The sequence below is a fragment of the Patagioenas fasciata genome, chromosome W (genome assembly GCF_037038585.1).
Source record: "Patagioenas fasciata isolate bPatFas1 chromosome W, bPatFas1.hap1, whole genome shotgun sequence".
NCBI classification, from domain to species: Eukaryota; Metazoa; Chordata; class Aves; order Columbiformes; family Columbidae; genus Patagioenas; species Patagioenas fasciata.
Window position 1 is genome coordinate 60,970,153 of NC_092559.1, and position 25,866 is coordinate 60,996,018.

Sequence of the window (25,866 nt, forward strand, 5' to 3'; positions counted from 1 at the left end):
CCCCATGGCCTACATAGTGCTCTTAGGTGTAACCGTGTACAAGTAGCGCAATTATGTGCACATGACATATAAGCATGTAGTGGCAAAGGGGTTTGGTTATGAGCAATGTCCCATGCACGTGCAGTAGAAGCTGAGTGATGACCACAAGCAATATGTGCATGTAAAGCCTGAGCATGTATGTCGGCCAGGTCATCTCATCTACCTCTCTGTTGTTCTGTGACTCAAGTGAGTCATCTTTTCGATGAGCTGAAACATGTCTCACCTTCAAAGGAGATGTCTGTACGTGCTGCCAAATTTGTTGCCATATATCTGCCCCCCATGTTGGATATCTTTGTACATGCCAATTGTCCTGGGCCCAGCGGGACAACCGCATTGTGAGACTTTTATATACTACCCTGTTGCTTTTTCCATGCGAGCCACGGAACCTGACACACCAATATGATGTTCACAGAGTTCGCTTTATTGTTGGACCGGGCTAGCTTTATAGCAAAGCTGCCCTGTCCATGCGCCTTACAACAATGTGATTGGTTGTAACTCGTGTTATACAATAACATGATAGGCTGCATGTACTGTCCACGCGCTCTGCACACATGTGTCCGGGGATTGCTCACTCATTATTACCTTCTAATGGTGCTCCTTTATTTTCTTTTGTCTCTGGCTTCACCTCTCAGCCAGGCTGGCGACAACCCCATCCCCCTGGGGCGGGGGGGGGGCTCTGCCACTACATCTCCCCCTCTTTAATATAATATTAGCAATACACCCTATCATGCTTTAAAGACAGTGTGAAATACAGGGTAAGAACATTAAGACTAATACAATTACAATTAACAAGAACAGACCTGTTTTCAATATTCCTTTTAACCAAACAAGGCATCCAACCCAAAAACCCCAACATCTTCTGTTATTTTCTTGTTCTGCAAATCTTCTATCTTTTTATCTTTTAAGTTCAAACAACACATACAATCAAACTCTTCATGAATGTGAACATGTCCAATAACAAAAAATTAATTGCTGCTCTGTTTTACAAAGTGGTATTCTCAACATTGGCTACATCCGTTGCTAAAAGCGATAACACCTCTGAGGTTAAGGGTTGTCATCACTGCAATCGGTTTCTTTGTTAGCTAGCCAAGGTCTCACCCACTTTGCTGGGATCCACGAATTTTTGTGGTTACCTGTAGAAACACAAGCATATCCCCTTCCCCAGGTTATTAGTGACATAGGACCTTCCCATTGTTGTGTTGTCGGATTAAACACACTAACCTTAGGCACATTTTTGGAAAAATCTTTGACATTTTTGATATGGTGCATAACAACCGGTTCCATTTCAGTTTCACTTTTAGGATTAAGCCAGTTCAGCACATACAGTGCCTTCATCAATACCTCTTCTGGGCTCACACCAATTCCCCCTTGTTTTTTCAAAACAGACAAAAGATTTTTCAGGGTGCAGTGTGCACGCTCAATAATTGCCTGGCCAGTAGAATTATAAGGGACTCCAAACAGGTGTTGTACCTTCCACTGTATGAGGAAGGTTGCAAGTCTGTCAGAGTGGTATACAGGACCATTATCTGTTTTGATTTGTGTAGGGACACCCATGACAGCAAAAGCCTGTAATAAATGATGTTTTACCGCCTTTGCATTTGCTGAGATCAAAGCTGTAGCCCACAGCAGTCCTGAACAGGTATCTATGGAGACATGAATGTACTTTTGTTGGCCAAATGGTGCAAATTCAGTAATATCAGTTTGCCATAACTGACCTGGCTGCAAGCCCCGAGGATTTACTCCCTTTTGTTGGAGAGGTACTATGCGGGCACAATCAGGACAAGCTGCAATAATGGCTCGAGCTTGTTCCTTGGTAAGTGTAAACTGTTTTCGGAGTGCTGCTGAGGATTGATGAAAGAATTCGTGAGCTTGTCTGGCTTGTTCAAAAGGGGATATATCTGTTACTGCCACAAGTTTGTCTATAATGCTGTTTCCTTCTACTAGACCACCTGGTATGTTAGTATGGCTTTTTATATGCATGATAAATACTGGTGCTGTCCTATAATCTAATACGTTCCACAAATCTAACAATGCTTCAAACAATAAGGAATTGGAAACTCGCTGCAAAAGCACTCTATGTATTCTTTGTACAATTCCCACAACATAAAGAGAGTCTGTTACCAGATTAACTGGACAGTTATGCCATTTTTGTAATGCTGCTAAGCATATTGAGGGCAGTTTCTTTTAAGATGTCCTGTCTGTCCGCAAGTAAAACATGCTAGGCCACAAGAAGAAGGGCTTCGGCCTTTCATTGCAAGCCTAAGTGCTGCAACCAAGGCCGCAGCGTGGGCTTGAGCATGTATTTTTGCTTTTTCTACTTCCTGCTGCATAATCGGTACCCGTGTGCAAGCTTCCACCATCTCTGCTAAAGAAGCAGTTTTCCCCAAACCGGCTAATATCTGTTGGCATTGGGTGTTTGCATTCATCATAGCCAAATCTTTCCCCACAGCAGCTTTTGCCTCTGGAGTCAAGTTAGGAGAGGCATCTATAGCTTCTTTCAAACGATCTACAAACTTCATATATGGTTCCCCAGGATCCTGCTTTATTGTAGAATAGGGTGGCACAGGGTTACCTATATTTGGCAGTTCTTTCACTGCTGCCAGAGCAAGCCCTTGCGTTTGCTGCAAAATCCTTGGATGAAGTGCTGCCTGAGTGGCACCATCCGCATATTGCCCACGACCCAGTAACTGGTCCATGCTAGCTAATCGCAACGGATCATCAGCTGGTAAACGAACATTTTCTAATACTGCCAATTCCACCTTCCCCTGCCACTTGTCCAAGAACAGCAAATACCCCGTTGGAGGAAGCAATAACTCCATCAATGCCCTAATATCTGTTGGAGTTAGTACTTGCCCCTTGAAAAATGAATTGATTAGCTGCATCACGTGCTTATTATCCATACCATATTGCATAACTGCACTTTGCAATTGCTTAACCGTTTTCCAATCAAAGGGCGACCACCGCCTTTGTCCTCTATTATCTATGTGCACTGGCATTGCTGTAATACTACCAGATAACATGATCCCTTCAATGGTTGCATCTCTGATTACCCCTTGCCAACGTTGCCCTGCATTATAAGAGTGATCTCGAGGAATATCTCTACCCTGATGCACAGGGGCAGCACCCAAATTATCATTACTATCACTGCTATACAATTCCCTTGTGTTTCCCTGTGGATCAGTAAGTCGACGCATATTTGCAAACCGATCTGCTAACCCAGTCTCCAGCCCTTTTCCATATCGCGCTCTCAAATATTCATCTGCTTCTCTTACAGACCACATCCCATCTTCAACACATTGTCTAGCCCATTTTTGTATTCGCTCCCTTTTAATACGGAGCTCCTCGGGAGTGAGGTCTAATTCCGCCCCCTCCCTTTCTTGTTTTCCCCGTTTTTCACATTCCCTGCCAATTGCCTCCAGCCCATCCTTAATTGCATCTGACGCCTTTTTATATGCTATTAACCGCGAAGTTTTACTGTTACCGCCATCTAGTTGTTTCATAGCTTTTAGAACTTCTTGCATCTGGCTCTCCTGCGTCTCAGTAAGTCCTTCAGGCTCTGCACGTGGCTCTCCTCTTGGAAGTCAGGGCGATTCTGCGGTGCTCCATCCTGGTGTTCCATCGGGTCCTCCGGCAAAGGCACGTCAGCTGGATTAACTTGTCCTGGTTTGTTGAAACTTGCTGGTTGCTGCCATTCGTTGTCGGAGCCAGGCAATGGCTCAAAGGGTGCAGAGGGTATAATTCGCTCTCCACCCCAGAACTCCAGATCTGATACGGGACATACCAGCGGTGTTGATTTTTCGGAGTTCTCGGAGGGGGGGCAGCTCACGGCGGGCGGCTCCGAGGGGACGGCACACAGCTCCGGCTCCTCTGAGACTTCGCGCATCAGCTGCCTGACCTCCCGCCAGGGTCCGGCGAGGTCGCGAACCTCGCGGTTCCCCCGTGTGACCGCTTCCCATAGTTTGGTCCCTATCTCCTCCCATGTACCGGGAGAAAAAAATTCGTCCGTTGAACAGACACACCCCTTATGCTGGGCGAATAGTAAAAGGCGCTCCACCGTGTCTTTTTCCAAAAATCTTCCTGTTCTTGCAGCCAGCTGCAGAATACTTTTCACTATTATTTTTTCTTCCACAGATGCCGTGTTTCCCATGCCACCTGCTTCCCCGTAGGCCTACTTTCCGCTATTCTAAAGCGCTGGGCTGGTGTCGCCCACCAGGTGGCGTCCTCGCGTTTTCACTTCCGGCGATCTTGCTTCGATAGGAAATATCACGTCGGGGTCACCAAAATGTTGCTTTCTCCATGCGAGACACAGAACCTGACACACCAATATGATGTTCACAGAGTTCGCTTTATTGTTGGACCGGGCTAGCTTTATAGCAAAGCTGCCCTGTCCACACGCCTTACAACAATGTGATTGGTTGTAACTCGTGTTATACAATAACATGATAGGCTGCATGTACTGTCCACGCGCTCTGCATGCATGTGTCCGGGGATTGCTCACTCATTTTTACCTTCTAATGGTGCTCCTTTAGTTTCTTTTGTCTCTGGCTTCACCTCTCAGCCAGGCTGGCGACAACCCCATCCCCTTGGGGCAAGGGGGGGCTCTGCCACTACACTACTCAACTATCAGTATATAAATAATCTGCCTTCCCTTCCAGGATAGGAAGGGATGCTGCAAGCAGTTCAGCCCACTGACCAGAGGCCTGCACACCTGTTTGCCATAATATTATGCCTGGTAAAGGAGCATATGCAACCGCCCTCCATTGCCTTTGTCCAGTTGCAGTATATGTTGCACTGCCATCAGTAAACCAGGCATCCTTCTTGTGCTCTTCTGTTAACTCATTGTAAGGGGGAACCTCCTCCACAGGAGAGGTCGGGATGTCTCCTAGAGGAAGAGTTTCCCCAAGTGCAGGCACATGATTGAATGATATTGTACCAAGAAGGGTGGCATGTGGGGTAGTCACATGTGAGTTTCCTGGTAAAAATCATTGCTGCAGATAGTGTTTCCACTTCCAGTGCGTAGCTGCCTGAGCTACTCCTGCATGGGCCCTAACAGAGTCATCTGCAACCCAGCCATGAATAGGTATGGGGGTGTGTATAGTTACACTATCTTGACCCGTGATACATTCAGTTTCCTGCAGTGCCCAAACAACAGCCAGAATCTGTTTTTCTATTGGGGTATAATGAGTAGCACACCCTTGCAGTGCTTTAGACCAAAACCCTACGTGTTCCTTCTGATTTTTTGGTCCAGTCGTCTGCCACAATCCCCAAGAGACTACATCGTCCGAAATTGTTACTTCTGGTTCAAAAGGATATCCTTGCCTGGGAGTATATAATCGTGCATGTTCCATCAAGGCACTTTTACAGGCATCAAAAGCTTCTTGTTGTTGTTTGGTCCACTGCCAGATAGCTTTCTTTCTAGTTAGTTTCTGTAGAGGCCTCATTAAAATTGCCAAATGTGGGATAAAAGTCCTCCAGTACCCCAGAAGTCCCAAAAAGGTCTGTAACTGCTTTGCCGTGGTTGGTACAGGAAATTGCTGAACTGTCTGCTGCACTTTATTTGGTATTTCCTTAATCCGCCCATGCCAGACGACCCCCAAGAACTGTATAGTGGTACTAGGGCCTTGTATTTTCTTTGGATTGATTGTCCAGCCCCGGTTCTGCAAATGTGACTGCAATGACTCAGCAGCTGCTTCAATTTCTTGTTGTGACTCTGCCATAAGCAAGAGATCATCAATATAATGGTATACAGTAAGAGTACCTGACCACGATGCTACATCAGCTGCTACCATTTGATGGCATATAGAGGGGCTGTGTTTGTATCCTTGGGGCAGTACCTGAAAGGTATATTGCTTCTGCTGCCAGGTAAAAGCAAACTGATCTTGACTCTCTGGGGCAATGGCAATTGAAAAGAAAGCATTAGCAAGATCTAGTACCATTTTCCATGGCAGTAAGTTCTTGCCAGTTTTTTCTATGAGTGTAACCATATCTGGCACTGTAACTGCAAGGGGGGGGTGACTTTATTCAATTCTCTGTAGTCTACAGTCATTTTCCAAGTGCCATCTGTTTTTCGAACAGGCCAGATAGGATTATTGAAAGCCGTCATGGTTTCTTTAATGATCCCCACTTGCTGGAGTGCCTGAATAGTCTCACTAATTTCTTCCTCCCCACCTGGGATGCGATATTGTTTTATAGTCACCACCTTGGCAGGTGCAGGCAGCACAACAGGATCCCATTTTGGGAATCCACGCAAGACAGTTACAGACCGGATAGCAAATCCAGTGTGCGGAGAGCCGAAAGAAAAACGACCATTTAAGGTTTCGACTGTCCACCCTGCTAGGAGATCAATACCCAGAATATATTCTTTAATTGGGGCAATCAACCCTGTTGCAGTAAATGGCTTGGCATTTGCGATTGTGAGGGTAACAGTAGCTTGGAGAGCAGGGGTCGGGTGTCCCCCCCAAACCACAAATCTGTGATGTAGCGTCTTTGTTCTTAATATCACTATGCAACACTGTGACCTCAGCCCCTATATCCACCAGAGCTAACACATTCAAAATCCCCCCCAGACCGCCACTCTATGGTTAAAGGAACATAAGGGCGTCGGTCCCCCTCATGATAGGAAGCTACTGTGGCGGCAACCTTGGGGGACCCGCCAAACCTTCAGTCCCGCTGTTTAGGCAACTGCCAAGCGGCGCCTTGCTTTGAAATGGCAGGTGGAGTGGAGGGAGGGTGTGGAGGGGCTGATGCAGCTGGAGATGGCTGGCTTTTTGCTGTAGATATTAACTTTTGCCAGCGGCGAAACAGTTCTGCTGTTGACAGCCCACTGAGTTCTGATCGTGGGACGCCAGCCTGTAAAAGATCATGCCACATCTGTCTCCTCGTCACCTGTGCTGTACACTCTTTTGATTTTTCTGACTTTCCCTTGTTCACTATTCAGACAGAGGGTCCTGAGAGCATAGTCTCAAGATCTTTCATGGCAGTCACCAGAGCACCTACATTACCCGCGGCAGCTTGTGTTGTTGGTATAAGGCAGGGCTTCACCGAGACAGGTGCTCCCTTCAACAACTCCATCCTGATACTTCTCGTGATCGGTATATCATCTGGACTAGTCCCCGTCAGCAATGCATGAGCCATTCCCATTTGCTGTAGCAAAGTGGTACCCTCTGATATTGTAGGCCAGCTTCCGAGGGAAGACATTAACTCCCTAGGGTCTGTATGTGTTGCTAAAACTGCTGCACACAACCACTGATATACTGTAGGTGCAGTTATGTCTACTCCATTTGCATTTCTAATATTCCGCAGCTGGACAAATTTTCTTTGTATCGAATCATTCTTAGATATAGGACATAACAGATCCTTTTCAGCCACTAACAAGTGAATTGATGCAGCTCCATTATCCCATGCTCGCAAAAGCCACTCCAATATACCTTCCCCATTCTTTTGCTGGTAAAGCTCCAAAAATTCTCTTAACTCTTTCGGAGTGTAAGTATGTGTAAGCTGTACCCCCCCCCCCACCAGGATGTTCCTGCTCTCCCATCATCTGTATGAGGGGTCATGCCTGCACCACATCCCTTTCTTTTGAATCTGAATCCAACTCAAATTCAACTTGAGAATCCGAGGATGCACTGCAAATATTTCCATCCCATTCATTGGGATCCCAGGAATGTTTCATGGTGAGAGCACGAACCTCGGAAATTGAAACTCTATGTGACCCATGTTTATCTCGCCGTTTATTAGCAATACATGCTACCAAACAGTCCACTTTGTCCTGCAACCCAGAGCAGCGCTCTGATTGAGATGCAATTACTTCATGCGCTGTCACCTTTGCCTCTTGCAAAGTCCCAATTTCCTTCTCTGAATCCGCGACTTTACTCCGTAATGCAACAACTTCACGGTTAAGAGATCTAAGACCAGTAATAAATAGCCATCCCAATCTTCCCACTAACTTGCGAGAAGATTTACAAGCTGCTCTCCATGGAAACTTTAGTATGGTCGCTTCAGTTCCCTGGGGAGTAACCACCCCCCCTTCTTCAATCTCTGGCCATATCTCCGGCGGAGCCAATTCATATAGGAGAGCAGCCACGGAGGTCCAGGGCTCCGTACTGGGCCATCCCGGAATATGGGGAGTCACCTGTGAGGCCTCCCCTGTCCCCGGTGTTTTATTTTTAAAAAGCCACGGCATGGCTGTTTCTAGCGACCACCAACTACGCCAAATGTGTGCACAAGCACAGGCACGTCACGAGAAGAGCCAGAGGCCACAAATGTAATTGCAAAGAGTAAGTTTTATTTTAGTTACCTCTCTACTGGAGGATCTCTGTAGCCACACCTGAGCTCCCAGGCAGAGGCGGCGTAAGCAGGGACTCAGGCGCTGGTAAGTTTAGCCCTGCTGGAAGATCGTTAGGCCGGCTACGCTCGCCTATATTTAAAAACTTAGAGCAGATGCAGCTTCTTGCTGTGCTCTGCTCTTTCTCAAAACAAAGCAGGAATCTCAGACATGATAAGGTACTGTAGGGTTTCTCTCAGGCCTATGTTATCTCACACAGAGGTTCTACTTGTCAAGCACACAAGGTCAGTAAAACAATTAGTGTGATGTATGTGCTTTCTTTATACCCCAACTGCGGGTCACTTGAGCGTGTTTACCTTTCTCCTCCTCACCCAATCTTCCGCAATTCCCATACAAGTACTCAAGGTGGGGTCTCACCAGAGCAGAGGGGGAGAATCACCTCCTTTGACCTGCTGATCATGCTTCTTTTGATGCAGCCCAGAATATGGTTAGCTTTCTGGGCTGCAAGCACACATTGCTGGGTCTTGTTGAGCTTCTCATCAACCAACACCCCCAAGTCTTTCTCCTAAGGGCTGCTCTCAATCCATTCTCTGCCCAGCCTGTCTTTGTTCTTGGGATTGCCCCGACCCATGTACAGGACCTTGCACTTGGCTTTGTTGAACTTCATGAGATTTGCACAGGCCCAACTCTCAAGCCTGTCCAGGTCCCTCTGAATGGCATCCCTTCCCTCCAGCATGTTGACTTTATCACACAGCTTGGTGTCATCGACAGACTTGCTGAAGGTGCACTCATCCCACTGTCCATGTCACTGATAAACATGTTAAACAGCACCAGTCCCAATACTGACCCCTGAGGAATGCCACTCGTCACTGGTCTCCACGTGGACATCGAGCCATTGACAGCAATTCTTTGAGTGCAACCATCCAGCCAATTCCTTGTTCACTGAGTGGTCCACCCATCAAATCCATGTCTCTCAAATTTAGAGACAAGGACGTTGTGTGGTCCAGTGTCAAATGCTTTTCACAAGTCCAGATAGATGACATCAGTTGCTCTTCCCTTATCCATCAATGCTGTAACCCTGTCATAGAAAGCCACTGATTTTGTCAGGCACGATTTGCCCTTAGTGAAGCCATGCTGGCTGTCACCAATCACCTCTCTTTTTCCCTGTGCCTTCGCATAGTTCCCAGGAAGATCTGCTCCATGATCTTGCTGGGCACAGAGGTGAGACTGCCCAGCCTGTAGTTCCTTGGATCTTCCTTTTTTTTTTTTTTTTTTTCCTTTTTGAAAATGGGGGTTATGTTTCCCTTTTTCCAGTCAGTGGGAACTCCATCAGACTGCCACGACTTCTGTCACGGTTTCTCTTATCTCATCCTTGTACACTCTCTCTCTCTCTCTGTATGGTCTCGTTTCCCTGTACGGGCCACCAATTAAAATCTGTTAAGGTTTAAGGCAAGGCGGCAATAAACCATGGCAGACGCTCCCTATTACCCTCTTACCTCCCGTCACCCCTTCCCTTTAGATCAGAAAGATAATAGGGAAGATAAGAGGGAAGGAAGAGAGACTTAGACTTCAAGTTGAAAGGTTTTAAAAGCTTTTACTAATGCTGCTAATAAATAGAGAATATATATAAAATATACAAAACCAATCTTGAGTGCTCGATGTGGAGCTGGCATCACTCCAGCAGCGGTGGAGCTGGGTGTGCAGAGCTGGCGTGGCTCCAGCAGGTGCAGGTCAAGCCCCTGGAAGTCATGGGCAGGACTTCACAGCAAACTGGAAACTGGTTGCAGGGATTACAGGGCCTGAGGCCTATAGATCACACGCAGACAAACAAGGTCCTCTCTAGATGCCCACCATGGTCAAAGAGAGCTTGACCCTTGTGATCACCCTCTTATATAGGGGGTATGACGATTATGGGATGGAATACTCATTTGGTCAATTTAAGTCACCTGTTCCATCCACCCCTCCTCAAACATGCCCCTCTCATGATGGAATGTGGGAAAACTTATCAGTCTTTCTTGGCTACCATAGTAATAAATCTAAACATGAGCTTCTTCAGCATTCCGTTGGTCTCTTATCAGCACTGAATGCAGCATCCGAGGAAAAATATGCAGGCTAAAACTCAGAAAAGTACAGCCACCTAGAAGAACTTAGCTGAAAGGAAAAAAATCACTGAAAGAGAACTGATCTTGTTTTTGGCAAAACCAGGACAACTTTTCAAAAATGATGAATAATGGTTTAGCAACTTCATCTGTCAGTTCCCTCAGGACCCTCGGATGCATCTCATCAAGGTCCCATGGTCTTGTGCACCTTCAGGTTCCTTAGATGATCTCACACCTGATCTTCTCCTGCAGTGGGTGGTTCCTCATTCTCCCAGTCCCTGTCTTTGGATTCTGTGAGTTTGGCGGTGTGGCTAGAGCACTTGCCGGTGAAGACCGAGGCAAAAAAGTTATTGAGTACTTCAGCCTTCTCCATATCCCAGGTAACCAGCTCTCTCATTTCTTTCCTTTTTCCCTAGTCTTCCTTTTATCACTGATGTACCTAGAAAAGCTTTTCTTGCTGCTCTTGATGTCCCTAGTCAGATTTAATTCTGTCAGGGCTTTAGCTTTTCTAACCTGATCCCTGGCTGTTCAGACAATTTTTCTGTATTCCTCCCAGGCTACTTGTCCTTGCTTCTACCATCTCTAGACTTCCTTTCTGTGTTTGAGTTTGTCCAGGAGTTCCTTGTTCATTTGTGCAGGCCTCCTGGTGTTTTTACCTGACTTCCTCTTTGTTGGGATGCACCACTCCTGAGCTTGGAGGAGGTGATCTCTGAATATTAACCAGCTTCCTTGGTCCCCTCTTCCCTTCAGGGCTTTATCCCATGGTACTCTACCAAGCAGATCCCTGGAGAGGCCTAAGTCTGCTCTCCTGAAATCCAGGGTAGCAAACTTGCTGTGTGCCCTCTTCTCTGCCTTAAGGATCTTGAACTCCACCATCTCCACCATTTCATAGTCACTGCAGCCAAGGCTGCCCTTGAGCTTCACATTACCTACCAGTCCCTCCTTGTTGGTGAGAACAAGATCCAGCATAGCACCTCTCCTCATTGGCTCCTCTGTCACTTGGAGAAGGAAGTTATCATCAATGCAAACCTCCTGGATTGCTTATGCCCTGCTGTACTATCCCTCCAACAGATATCAGGGTGGTTGAAGTCCCCCATGAGGACCGGGGCTTGTGAACATGAGGCTGCTTCTATCTGTATATAGAGGGCCTCGTCTGCTTGGTCTTCCTGTTGGGTGGCCTGTAGCAGACCCCCACTATAATGTCACCTGTCCCTGTCTTCCCTTTAATCCTGACCTATGAGCTCTCGGTTGGTTCCTCGTCCATCCCCAGGCAGAGCTCCCTGTACTCCAGCTGGTCATTGACAGAGGGCAACACCCCCTGCCTTTCTTTCCTAAAGAGCCTGTATCCTTCCATTCCAATGCTCCAGTCATAGGAGCCATCCCACCATGTCTCCGTGACGCCAATAAGATCATAGCCCTGCACATGTGCACACATCTCTAACTCCTCTTGTTATTCCCCAAGCTACGTACATTTGCATAGAGATCTTTGTGTTCAGGCAAAGGGAAGACTGTTGCTTCCTCTTTATCTCCCCATAGACGCACTAGCTAAGGAGAGTGGCATTGACCCTGAGTTCCTCTAGTAGCCAGCTTTTTTTTTTTTTAAAAAAAAAAAAAACAAACACCTTCGTGACATGGTACACTGGAAACTTGGTTTTCAACATCAGTGTTGAGTTTTTTGAGTCACCTTATTCTGTGGAGTGGTAGCAGAGCTGAATAAGTATGTATTTTTTTTTTTTAATAGGAAAGATGGGATTGTGCTTTCTAGTCCTACCCTCCAACCCCACCAACACCCTTTTTTGACATTAAGATTAAGCATATTATCACCAAAATAACTTTTCTTTTTTTCATTCAGGAAAAAAGCGAAGCTTTGCTGTCTGCTTGAGAAATTTAAATGACACTTGAAACTGAAAAAGTATACTCTATTTCGTATCACTTTGAGTCTGTGTACACCGGTAGAGCTGTTGAACCAAGATTCAGATCAGTCCATCAAACTAAACTCTCCAGCCTGCAATTATTTCCAACTACTGTATAAAAGCTTTCCACTTCCAACATTTTTCTACAAGATGGCAGGATCCATCTGTGAACAGTGCATAACACTTTTCATTCTCTGATAGTTTATTATACAGTGGGGCTTCTTCAGCACGTGTCACCACTTCTTCATCTGGTGGCATTCCAAAGTCTACCTTCTGGCCCTAGGCAATAGGGACTTTCTGTTCAAGCTTGTTGTGTGATCGGTGCAATCCACTCCATGTAGCATCAGTTGCATGATGCATAGAGGGAACCATCCCTTTGAACACCCAGCCCAGTACTGGCAGTAGAGGTGCCAGGAGAAGCTGTGCTTCAATACCAATCACTTCTGAAGCAGCTCAGACCCCTTCATATGCTGCTAGTATTTATTTTTCAGTTGGAGTATACTTGGCCTCAGATCCTTTGTATCCTTGGCTCCAAAAACCTAAGGGTCAACCTCGAGTTGCTCCTGATGCTTTCTGCCAGAGGCTCCAGGTGGGACCATTATGAGGGGAAGATAGCCACTCATATTTGAGACTGATAATCAGTAGTAAAATCTCCAGCATGTAAGTGCTGTGGATAACCATGAGGGTGTGATTTGAAAGCATTGACCCACTCGGCTCTGTGTTTTAGATGGGATGCTATCCCTGACATCTTGGAGGAAGGGGGTTGTGTGTTTATGGTGCAAGGAGAAGAGCTATTAGCTGTGTGCTTTCCTGAAGTACAAGATGTTATAATAATCATTGTGTGAAGTCATAGCTGTAGTGTTTTCTAACAAGCTGTAAGCACTGCAGGCAGTTGCATGCACTCCAGAGCTTAAGAGGTGAATAGCATAGGAAGGACTTAAATCTTATTTCTGAGTAGGCAGGCTGCAGAACTCCTTCCTTTTGGGAAGTTTTCTTTCCAAGAACAGAATTTCACAAGTTTCTTAGATAAACTTATGTCATTAGGCTAACTAGCCTTTGTTCTTGATAGGTGGTGTGTATCGTTCAAGCAGAGCTATTTAAAACACTTTAGTAACTTTATGTCAAAGGCTCCATAGCTTTAACCATGCTATCCTAGAGCTCTAAGGAATATAGATTAGGACAAATTAGCTTCTGAAATGCACACAGGTTATGTGGTCGTTCATCGTTCAGCTTCTTTGAGAAATGGCTAGCGACGATTTAATGCAGAAGTTCAGTATCAGACAGAAACTGTTATGTAAGTGCTTATGGGTCTTAACTATCTTTATGCAAATTCTTTGCAGGAACAAAGAAAATTCATCACCCTTAGAATCAAATCAAATGCAAGGTAAAAATAAACCGAAAAAGAGAAAGATAGCCGAAACCTCTAACGTTATCACAGAAACACTGCCATCTGCAGAATCGGAGCCTGTTGAAATTGAGGTTGAGATTGCTGAGGGGACAACTGAAGTGGAAGATGACAGCATAGAAACACTTGAAGTAGCTTCTGCAGAGCACTCTATAAAGTACATACAGACAACAGGTACATCAGATGAATCTGCTTTGGCTCTTTTGGCAGATATCACTAGTAAGTATCGTCAGGGAGAGACAAAATGTCAGATCCAAGAAGAAGGTGGTAGTGCAACTGATCCCTCGTGCAAACAGGTAGAAGGTATTGAAATTGTGGAACTTCAGCTGTCACACGTGAAGAATTTATTCCACTGTGAGAAATGTAACCGTTCATTTAAATTATTTTACCATTTTAAGGAACACATGAAAACACACTCTACTGAGAGTTACAAGTGTGACACATGCAATAAAAGGTACCTACGAGAGAGTGCTTTGAAACAGCACCTCACTTGTTACCATCTTGATGAAGGTGGTGCCAGCAAGAAGCAAAGACCTGGCAAAAAAATACACATATGCCAGTACTGTGATAAGCAGTTTGACCACTTTGGACATTTTAAAGAGCACCTCCGGAAGCACACAGGTAAGAGCCCTGCTATTGTCCTATACTTGTGGCTTTGGCTCTAGTATTTTGGATTTTTGTATGTTTTGGGGAAATAGAGAATATGCTCAAGAGAACACGTGAGTCCTGAGTGCTAGAAATACTTGGCTTATACTTTAAACTAAAATTATTTCATTTTTATGTTTTCCACTGATATAAACTTTGAGGGACTGAGGTGGTTAAAAACAGGCACCTAAAAGCAGAAAGCGCTAATGAAGCTTCTCTCTCAAGTCTATTAAATCTTAAAGACTTTTCAAAATAATTTCTTAAAGCATATTTTTTTCTTCAGAAGTACCAAACTGAGGAGGTACTCTTACTTTCACAATTCTACTAGTAAATGTTTATGTTGAAATATGATCTGAACTGTGAACTTCTCAGTGGAATACACAGTTTAAAGGGTTTCTTTAAGTAACAGAACTTCTGAGCAAATGCCTATTAATGCATCAGGCATAAAATACCCCCCTAACAACTCTCTCTTGTACCATCTTGTTTGAAAGTTTCATCCTTGCTCTTGACATCTCATTTATTATTTCATTTTCTTTGTTAATTAACACAGCAAAACATTTTTAGTGACTATACTAGACTTTTGTTAGTGTAAAATCTGCCTCTTTGAAATCTGGATAGTATCTTTTGAGTCCAAAATGACTTGTACTCCTGTATAATATGGGAGGTTAAGATGCTATTTCTTTATCTCACTGAAAAGTCTGTACAATCTGAATAGGTACTCAGCATTATATAGATAGCTCTTTGAATGTAAAATATATGTTGTCCTGATCTTTCAGATGCTTTTGTTTAATGTGTCAGTCACAAGTCGTCAGTAAGAATTTAGTAGAGGGTAGCAGCCCTATTTCTTTTGCAGCTTATTGTTGTTGCTAAAGCCTTTTAACTGGAACTTCTTTGCATCTGTGTATGGGACTGCTGAGTATTGGGAGTAGACTGGATGCAGTGTCATAGAACAATAGTCCCTTAAAAGTTGCATTTATAAAAAGTGTTTGGCAAATCCTTATCCCCTATGAAGTAGGAAGTGTTTCTCCATTATGACCAAGGCAAATATAAGCTACTTAACAGAAGTCTTTTCAGAGAAAAGTTTGTGGTGGATTAACAGAGTAACCCAAATATCACGGTATGTTGGTTGCTGTTGTGACAAAGGATTTTGGGGATGAAGCAACTTAGCATATCACAGGAGATGCAGAGTACTTTCTAAATATTTATTGATACAAGTATAACACATGGAATCTAATTACTTCCAGTTCAGCATTTTGAAAGCCTTAAGCTTAAAATTAAACCAGATACTACCATTTAACTGTGGTCTCCTAAGATCAGTGGAAATACTCCCATTGAGCCAAAGGCTTTCTAGTTTCTTAATTCTGTATAGTACTGGTTGAATATGAAAACAAAATTAAAAGACCAGGGAGAAAATGTCCTACAAAGTATTTGATCCTGTTACTGCTTAATCACAACACCAGCAATAACACACAAGTAGCAATTGGAGCAGAAATAGACACCTTATAAGGGTTGGTAATTCTTTTTGATGTAGGAATTTGACATTGCCAATGGCTCTTATCTTTGTCTCGGTAAAAGAAAGGAAAGAGAACTATGGAGTTTCTTTCTTGCACATGCATACAGTGCCTTAAGCAGCTTCTGAATCTCTGGAAAAAAACCCTCAAAATTGTCTTGTATGTCATGTAACTGAAGGTACAAAGTCATCTCCAGAACATATGAAGAGGGAAGGTTTTTTTGCCTGATCTAATGATTCTCTCTTTTTTTTTTTTTTCCCTTTATGAGAATGAATGAGAATTCACTTGCTAGTCATAAGTAACTCATAGGACAGAAATTCTGCAAGGCTGCACTTGAATAATGAAGCTACTGCTCTCAACATGCTTGTCTAATCCTGGTATTTTGCAAAGCTTATATCCCCTAGCAGAAAGAGACACTAAACAGCTTGATTCCCTCTGATTTTACTGCGAATTTTGACTGCTGAATATTTCTCAGAGTTAGGCCTTCATGATTTTTTTTTCCTCTTTTTTTTTTCCTTTTATAGAGAGTGTGCGTGTGTGCGCTCATATGAGCAAAGGTGGAAAATGAAGGAGATGTGATGTGCTCCAAGCAGCCAAATTAATCAGTCCTTGTCTGAAACCCCTGTAAACTGAAGTAATTTGTATACAGATTATACAAACTTCTTAGTAGGCAAATAAAAGTCACTGTGGTGTTATGAATGTCTTTGGGTTAAAAAATATTTATTTTGGACAATCTCCTTCCTGTGGCTGTAGGATTATAAAGGACCAGTCCAATATCAGACTATCTAAGGTCAGAATTTCTGTCCTATGAGTTACTTATGATTGGCAAGTGAAATTTCACATGTTCTTATAAATAGAAAAAAAAATTGGATATCACCACTGTTCTCTTTGAATTGTCACTTTGAAATACTTTCAGCAGAATATGTTGAAGATAATTGAAGAATTTGAGTAAGAATAGAATAGATCTGTCCTTGACTGGGCAGTGCCGTGCTCCAAGTAACTCTTTAAATGTGACCAGATCGCAGGGCAGGTGAAGGTCTATGGTGTGAGTTTTGTTCTGTAGTATCCTCTTGGCTCAACAATGTATTTGGTTGTTCATGGGAAGTACATGATTTTTGATCTACAAGGTCTTTCAAAAAGATGGACACATCCAGAGGAGGATAGTGATTTCAAATTGGGTCCATCTTTTTGAAATACTCTGTACAAGAGTGATGGCAGTTCAGCATCTTCTGCATTACCTGTACAATGGTCTCCAAAAACATAGCCTTTTATAACCATTAAGGGGAATATTCCCATTATTTAACACTTTTTTGTGACCTTTAGGTGTTTAAGCGAGAATTATAGGCTAGTTGTAGATTTCTTTTGAAAAGCTAGTTAAGCATTTCTGAATATCTTTATTTCTGAAAATACAGGTTTGTTGGCTTTTCATCTCAGTAGTCGATAGCTACTGCATTCCTGAAAATGTAGGCTTTTAAGCTTAATCTAGCTAGAATAGATTCTTATGTTACTCACTGAAATGTCTCAGCCTCTTTTGGAGTCCATTAAATAGTTTCAGTAGTTATGTTGGTATCATTACCTCCACAGATTAATTATCAGACTTTCAGAATAAACACGCTGTTCCTAATTTTTTGTACTTGAATTTCCTTGAATTTCATTGTGTTTGTGCATAATAAAATTGCTAAACAGAGACATCAGTTGTTCTTTATTACTACTTGATGATGGTAATAACAATATACTACTTTGAATGAAAGTTTTGGGGTTTATTTTGTTTGTTTTCATACTGATGCATTGTTACTTCATGGTCATTCTGTGCCAACTTTTTTTCTGAAGCTCAGTTTCAGCTCTCAAGCATAAGCTGTTACTGTTCTTGAAAGTAAAATTTTGTATTATTTAAATACTTCCTTCTTTAATGTGTCACTTTGTATATATTAATCTTGAGTCTTTAACTGTTAATATTATCAGGTGAAAAGAGAGAAATAGCTGTTATTTCTTTAAGATATTTCATCAGAATAGTAATCTAACTTTCATAAAAACCTAAATGTACCTTAAATGGCACTGGTAATTATGTTACATTGTTGTTTGGGGTTTTTTTATATAAATGAGAGTTATGACTCCTCATTAGGTTTTTGCCCTTTTATTTATATAAATAAATTTACATAGAATGTCTTCTCTTCTGTAGAATAATTCAATTAGCCACATCTTTACAGCATATTTATCGACCTACACAAAAGGGAGAGGGGAAGAAGGGGGAGCTGACTGAAAACTGGTTTTATATGCTTACAAATCCCTGTGTCTGTCTTAACAGGTGAAAAGCCATTTGAATGTCCAAACTGCCATGAACGTTTTGCTAGGAATAGCACACTCAAATGTCACCTGACGGCCTGTCAGTCTGGAACTGGAGCTAAAAAGGGAAGAAAAAAGCTATACGAATGTCAGGTGGGTAATGGAAGTAGCAGAGTCTGAAGCTAGATCCTTCCTTCCTGTGCTGAGGGAGCATGGGAGTACTGAGCAGGAAAGGCAAGAGTGAGTTTATTTCTCCAAGAACTACTTTTAGTAAAATAAATTATAAAGATTGCATTCAACCACAACATGAGGGTAAATTCTTATATCTAAGTAGTTCCATTTAAAATATGGAATTACTGATATGGAGCTTCATAATACTTTGTTAATCAGATTCTTGCAGGTGTTCATCTCCGTCTTGCAGATCTTTCTGCTTCAAGGTTCTTGATGCACTGACCTAGGCCTTTCCTGCTTGTGATCATGCTTCATTAAAGTCCAAAATACAAAGTACTATTTTATTTCCTATTTTATTATTCTTCTGTTTAATACCAGGATACTGATTTTCTCTGGAAAGTCATTCCAACTTATGATGATAATCTGTAATGTCTTTTAAGCAAATATAAATGCTATAGATGGATAGCTAGGGTACTTGGTCTATATATGTAGCTGACATTTGAAAAGCTGTTCAGAAGAATGTTACTTAGCTTTTAAAAGTTGATTTTGAAAAGCTAGAAAACATGACAAATGAGGTTGGTTGTAGCATTTTTATTTGCCATTTTGCTGCTCCACTGCTGTGGCAGTCTCAAATAAGAATATATTCCCCCCCCTCTTCTCCCCTTAAGACTCTCACCTTATTCAGTTTACAGAATGGCTATGGTTTGAAGTTAAAATGGATTATGTAATAAAGAAAACTGCTGGATATCAGCTGTATTTGTTATTAAAAAATCAAAACAAAAAAAAAAAAAAAACCAAAACCAAAAAAAACCCAGAGTGATCTTATTCACAGAAAGCAGTGAATACTGCAGAAGACAAACGAATTCTTTGTGTTGCTGATCAAATTATTTAATTAGAAGTTTCACCAATGCTCTTGCATTGTTTAGTTGTTATGCTAGTCTGAAGTTAATTCTTGGAAGCATACCTTTGTCTTAAAGATGCTTGTTTTGAACATGAGAACTGCTATATAACACAAAATTGTATCTAGTAGCTTCATTGAAGATACTGTTTTGTCTTTGTGACCCTTTGGTTTAATTGCTTCACCTCATAGCTTTCTCTGTTACAGATTATTGTGAATGTGGGTTAGTTTTATTTCAGCCTGCAGCAACTACAGCAATTCTTGGATAAATTTTTCTTGATTTTTTTTTTATCTTTAGAACTAAATATGAATAGTGTACAGTAAATAAAATCTTGGCTCAATGAACAAAGAGGAGAAAATAAAATTGCACTTGCTCGATGAGCACTTTTGGTGCTCTTCATTGTATGCCTTGAGTAGTGAATTAGGCTCCACGTAGCAAGAACAGTAATTATGTGCTTGGGCATTACTGATGGTTATTACCTTTATGTATGACTAAGTAATTTTGAGGTAAGTATTTTATGAAGTGTGTATGCAACTTCTTTTCAAAGTGTGAGCCTGGGGGGGACAAAAAGCATGTCACTAGCATCACAAACATGATTTTAAGACTTCAATAGCAAAATGGGGATATTCAGCTCCATAACAAACCTGTTCCTCAGGTTAATCCCAGTCAGATACTCCATCATCCTTCTGTGCTGTTGCTGAAAACTGAGGAGATGGAACATTCTGTTTCAAAAATATTTGCTGTCACCATTTATTGCAGGGTGACAATCAACCGTGGCAGATGCTCTCTGTTAACCCTCCGCCCTCCCCACTAAGGAAAGGGAATGGGAGGAAAAGGGAGAGAGACTTACAAGTTGGAAAGTTAAAAATGCTTTACTAATGCTACTAATAAATAGAGAAAATAATGCAAAATATACAAAACCAGTCTTGAATTTCCCAGCCTAGCGCAGTGGTGGCCCGCAGTAGAGCTGGCGAAGCTCCAGTGGCTTCAGAGCAGGCAACCATAAGTCCTGGGCTGGACTCTGGAGTAAACTGGGACTGGATTCAGGGATGCAGGGCCTGGAACTTGGCCTAGGATCACAGGCAGAACAGGCAGGGTCCTCTTCAGATGCTGGCTGGGACAAAGAGAGCAAGACCCTCACAATCTCTCACTTTTATATGGTGTATGACATGGATGGCATGGAATACCTAGTTGGTCAGTTTTGGTCACCTGTTCTGTCCACCCCTCCTTGCAAGTACATCCCTCTCACTTAGGGGACATATAAAATTTATCAGTGACCTTGGGTGCCATAGCAATACCATTCCTACCATTATCAGCTCTGGAGCAAACATTGTCCAAAAAGCATGCAGCCAACTTCAGAAAAATATAGTTAGAAGAACTTAGCTGAACAGAAAATTCACTAAAAGAGAACTAGTCTTATTTTAAACAAAACTAGGACACTTGTCAACACTGAAATGCATATTCTTTGCTTTTTTCTGCAGCCAAGAACACTTGCGTGGACAAAGACCCCTGAGCCTTTTTCTTTATTCCAAGCCTGACTCTATCCCACTCTTCTCTCTCTTCTACTCTGGCACCTCATTCATTTCTGCGGTCTCTTCTATGTTGTTTTCAGGCTTCTTACCTCAGTGACAGCTGAAGAAAAGTGTGCTCAAGTGCTTTGTGAAAATAGTATGTCTGCAATCAAAGCAGTCCTTTTAGCTGGAAGAGATTTAAAGGGATGGAGTTTGAAGAGATTTTTATCTGCTGAAATTACTCATTTTCTTGACATGGCAAAATGTGAAAGTTTAGTTTAGCCAGGTAAATCTTAAAATGCCATGAACAAATGAAAGCTGATAAGGAAAAGTGGGTTAGTAGTACTGCATCTACAACTTAAGGAACAGACAGTATGAATTACACTTTGATTACATATGACTTTCCACCCAAAATTCTAGCACAAGACATTTATTGGAATGTGTCAAGGGTTTTGATTGCAGGGTGACAATAAAACCGTAGCAGATCTATTGTTAACCTCCTCCCCGCCCCCACTTTCCCCTTTTTAGTCCCTCCCTCTCCCCGCTTCCCACTGAGGACAGACGATCGGGAGGAAAAGAAGGACAGAGAGAAGAGAGTTGGAAAAATTAAAAATGTTTTACTTACACTACTAATAACAATAGAGAAAATAATACAAAATACACAGAACCAATCTTGAAAGTCTCAGCAACTGCAGAGCCGGCACCCGAAGTCCTGGATTGGACTCTGCAGCCAATGGGAGCTGGATTCAGTCTGTCACTAGGCCTCAGTTTGCAGGGACGACGAGCAAAGTCCTCTCCTAATGCTGGCCATAAGGAAATGGGAAAAAAAGGACAAGATCCTTGTGATCTCCCACTTGGATATGAAGTATTCACATGAATGGAATGTTATACACAATTGGTCAGTTTCTTGGTCACCTGTTTATCATTGCCCCTCTCACAAGATGTCACAGAATCACAGAATGTTAGGGATTGGAAGGGACCTCGAAAGATTATCTAGTCCAATCCCCCTGCCAGAGCAGGAACACCTAGATGAGGTTACACAGGAAGGCGTCCAGGCAGGTCTTGAATGCCTCCAGAGTAGAAGACCCCACAACCTCCCTGGGCAGCTTGTTCCAGTGTTCTGTCACCCTCACTGAGAAGAAGTTTCTTCTCAAATTTCAGTGGAACCTCTTGTGTTACAGTTTGTACCCATTACCCCTTGTCCTACCCTTGGATGTCACTGAGAAGAACCTGGCTCCATCCTTGTGACACTCACCCTTTATAAATATATCTGTAAACATTAATGAGGTCACCCCTCAGTCTCTTCTTCTCCAAGCTAAAGAGACCCAGCTCCCTCAGCCTTTCCTCATAAGGGAGATGCTCCACTGCCTTAATCATCTTTGTTGCCCTACGCTGTGCTCTCTCCAGCAGTTCCCTGTCCTTCTTGAACTGAGGGGCCCAGAACTGGACACAGCATTCCAGATGGGGTCTCACCAGGGCAGAGTAGAGGGGAAGGAGAACCTCTCTTGACATACTAACCACCCCCCTTCTAATAGACCCCAGGATGCCATTGGCCTTCATGGCCACAAGGGCACAGTGCTGGCTCACGGTCATCCTGCTGTCCACCAGGACCCCCAGGTCCCTTTCCCCTACACTGCTCTCTAATAGGTCATTCCCCAACTTATACTGAAACCTGGGGTTGTTCCTACCCAGACGCAAGACTCTACATTTGCCCTTGTTATATTTCATTAAATTTTTCCCTGACCAACTCTCCAGCCTGTCCAGGTCTCGCTGGATGGCGGCACAGCCTTCTGGTGTATCAGCCGCTCCTCCCAGCTTCATGCCATCAGCAAACTTGCTGATAGTACACTCTATTCCCTCATCGAAATGACTGATGAATATATTGAATAATACCAGCCCCAGTACTGACCCTTGAGACACTCCACTAGATACAGGTCTCCAACTAGACTCCGCCCCATTGACCACGACTCTCTGGCTTCTTTCCTTCAACCAGTTCGCAGTCTACTTCACTACCCGTTCATCCAGACCGCACTCCCTCAGTTTAGCAGTGAGGATGCTGTGGGAGACTGTGTCAAATGCCTTACTCAAGTCAAGGTAGACCACATCCATTGCTCTGCCATCATCCATCCATCTTGTTATGTCCTCATAAAAGTCAATGAGGTTGGTCAAGCACGACTTCCCTTTAGTGAAGCCATGTTGACTGCCCCTAATGACCCTCTTATCCCTGATATGCCTTGAGATGGCACCAAGGATAAGTCGTTCCATCACTTTCCCAGGGATGGAGGTGAGGCTGACCGGTCTATAGTTACCCAGGTCCTCCTTCTTGGCCTTTTTGAAGGCTGGAGTGACATTTGCTTTCCTCCATTCCTCAGACACCTCTCCCGTTTCCCAAGACTTGGCATAGATGATGGAGAGTGGTCCAGCAATGACCTCAGCCAGCTCCCTCAGCACCTGCGGGTGCATCCCATCCAGACCCATTGAGTTATGGATGTCCAGATTGCCTAACTGCTCCCTAACCCAGTCCTCATCAACTGAGGTAAACTCCTCCATTGTCCTGCCTTCCTCTGGGGCCTCAGGGGTACAGGGCTCCTCAGGACAGCTTCTGGCAGAGTAGACAGAGACAAAGAAGGCATTCAGTAACTCTGCCTTCTCTATATCTTCTGTCTCCAGGGCACCCACCTTGTTCATCAGTGGGCCTACATTGCCTCTGGTGTTAGTTTTATCTGCTACGTATTAGAAAAAACTCTTCCTGTTGTCCTTGACCCCTCTCGCCAGGTTTAATTCTAAGGAGGCCTTAGCTTTCCTAGTTGCCTCCCTACACCCTCTGACAACAGCCGTATATTCTTCCCAAGTGGCCAACCCCTCCTTCCATGATCTATAAACTCTTCCACTTGAGCTTACCCAGCAGCTCCCTGTTTAACCACGCAGGCCTCCTGGCTCCCTTCCTTCCTGCATGTCAGGATGCTCTGATCTTGAGCCTGGTAGAAGCAGTCCCTGAACACTAACCAACTATCTTGGTCCCCTTTACCTTCAAGCAGCCTTGTCCATTGGATTTTCCCTAGCAATTGCCTGAAAAGGCCAAAGTTTGCCTTGCTGAAGTCCAGGGTTGCAATTCTGCTCGCTCTTCTGCTCCTGCCACATGAGATCCTGAACTCCACCATCTCATGGTCACTGCAACCAAGGCAGCCATCAACCTTTACCACTTCTACCAGACCCTCCTTGTTAGTGAGGATGAGGTCCAGCAACGCACCTCTCCTAGTCAGCTCCTCCACCCTTTGCATCAGAAAGTTATCATCAAGGCACTGGAGGATCCTCCTAGACTGTGGCTGGCTGGCAGAGTAGTCCTTCCAACAAACATCAGGGAAGTTAAAATCCCCCACCACAACCAGGGCCTGTGATTGTGAGGCTGCTCTCAGCTGTCTGTAGAAGGCCTCATCAACTTCCTCACCCTGATCTGGTGGCCTCTAATAGATGCCCACAATAGTATCACCCTTGCCAGCCTGCCCCTTAACTTTCACCCATAGACTCTCAACTTGCTCCTCATCTGTGCCTGGACAATACTCAATACATTGTAGTTGCTCTCTCACATAAAGAGCAACTCCACCACCACGCCTGGCTGGCCTGTCTTTCCTGACAAGGACATAGCCATCCATGACCACATTCCAGTCATGTGAGCTGTCCCACTGTGTCTCTGTAATTGCCACCAGATCATCATCTCTTGCCCTAACACAGGTTTCTAACTCCTCCTGCTTATTCCCCATGCTGCATGCATTGGTGTACAGGCATTTCAGAGAGCGAGCTGAGCACTCCGATTTCACCTCAGGGGTATGGGGGGCCTCCCAGCCCTTATGAACTCTAGAGTGATGCCCTACTGATGCAAGCCCAGCTACCACCCCATCCCCCTTCAAATCTAGTTTAAAGTTCTCCAAATGAGCCCTGCTAATTCCTGTCCCAGCATCCTTTTGCCCCTGCAAGATAAACCTTTCCCACATATCACTGTTTGGACTGGTGTCTTGTAAAACCAGCTGTTTTCAAAATACCCAAAGCCCTGCCTGTAGCACCAGTCCTGTAACCAATTGCTTAGGGACTGGATTTTTCTATTCCCTCCCACATCATCACCCAAAACTGGAAGGAGGGAAGAGAAAAATCACTTGAGCCCCAGACTCTTTTACCATCCGTCTCAAGGCCTTGAAATCTTTTTTCATTCCCCTCACACTGCGGGATGCAGCTTCCTCCCCATTTGTCTGAAAGATCAGCAGTGAGTAGTAGTCCGTCAGGTGCACCAGGTTGGGGAGCATCCTAGTGATGTCCCTGATCCGGGCTCCAGGTAGACTGCACACTTCCCTACATTGAGGGTTAACTTTACAGATTGGGCCCTCCGTCCCTCTCAGAAGGGAATTGCCTGCTACAGTTACCCTTCTTTCTTTCTTATCTGAGGCGGTCTTGTGTCATGGGGTCAACTGCCTCTTTCTATGTGACCTCATAGGTGGGCCTTGCACCACATCCTCACCTACCTCCTCTTCAAGATCCAGGACCTCAAACCTATTACAGAGGGGCACCTGGGGAAGCAATCAGGTAGGGAGGGGGGTTGCCCATGGCCCCAAACCAGAACTAGCTTCCAACCCTTGTCATCTTTTCTGTCCCCTACCTCTACCCAATAGCAACAGGGGAGGGGCTGTCTCAGGTCTTCTCCCTCTGCCCAACAGGGCAAGGGGTTCATCACCTTTTGGGGAATATCCCCCTGGAGCCTCTCTGAGTGGCACTCCAGGGATTTACTCTACCAGTCAATTTCCTTTTCACACTCCCTGATGGTTCTCAGCCTCTCAATCTCTTCCTTAAGCTTCACAACCATGTAGAGCAGATCTTACACCTGCTCACACCTCACACAGGTGGGATGCTGGACATCATTATCCAGCAGCAGCAGGCTCTGGCACTCCCTGCAGCCAGAAACCTGAATAGCCATGGTTCAGAGCAGACAGTCTGTCAGAGTTCCTACAGTCTTCTTCAGACAAGCTCTCTTTCTGGTCAAGACCATGGTCAGCAACAGTATGAAACACTGGCAATAGGTAAGAGTCTAACTAGTAAAAGGTGACAAGCTCTACACCC

General features: G+C 44.0%; 1 protein-coding gene across 2 annotated transcripts in view; it reads left to right on the forward strand.

Annotated features, from left to right (window-relative positions):
* Positions 1-25,866, forward strand: part of LOC136114667 (zinc finger protein 131-like) — a 43,418-nt gene that overhangs the window by 12,086 nt on the left and 5,466 nt on the right. The window contains exons 1-3 of one of the 2 annotated variants that reach the window (XM_065860105.1): positions 10,584-10,802; positions 13,676-14,361; positions 18,202-18,332. In XM_065860105.1, coding sequence (XP_065716177.1) covers positions 13,713-14,361; positions 18,202-18,332 — 780 coding nt within the window. In that variant the 5' untranslated portion in view covers positions 10,584-10,802; positions 13,676-13,712. Of the gene's footprint in view, positions 1-10,583; positions 10,803-13,675; positions 14,362-18,201; positions 18,333-25,866 lie in introns of those variants that run through there. The other variant, XM_065860103.1, reaches the window with a different exon arrangement.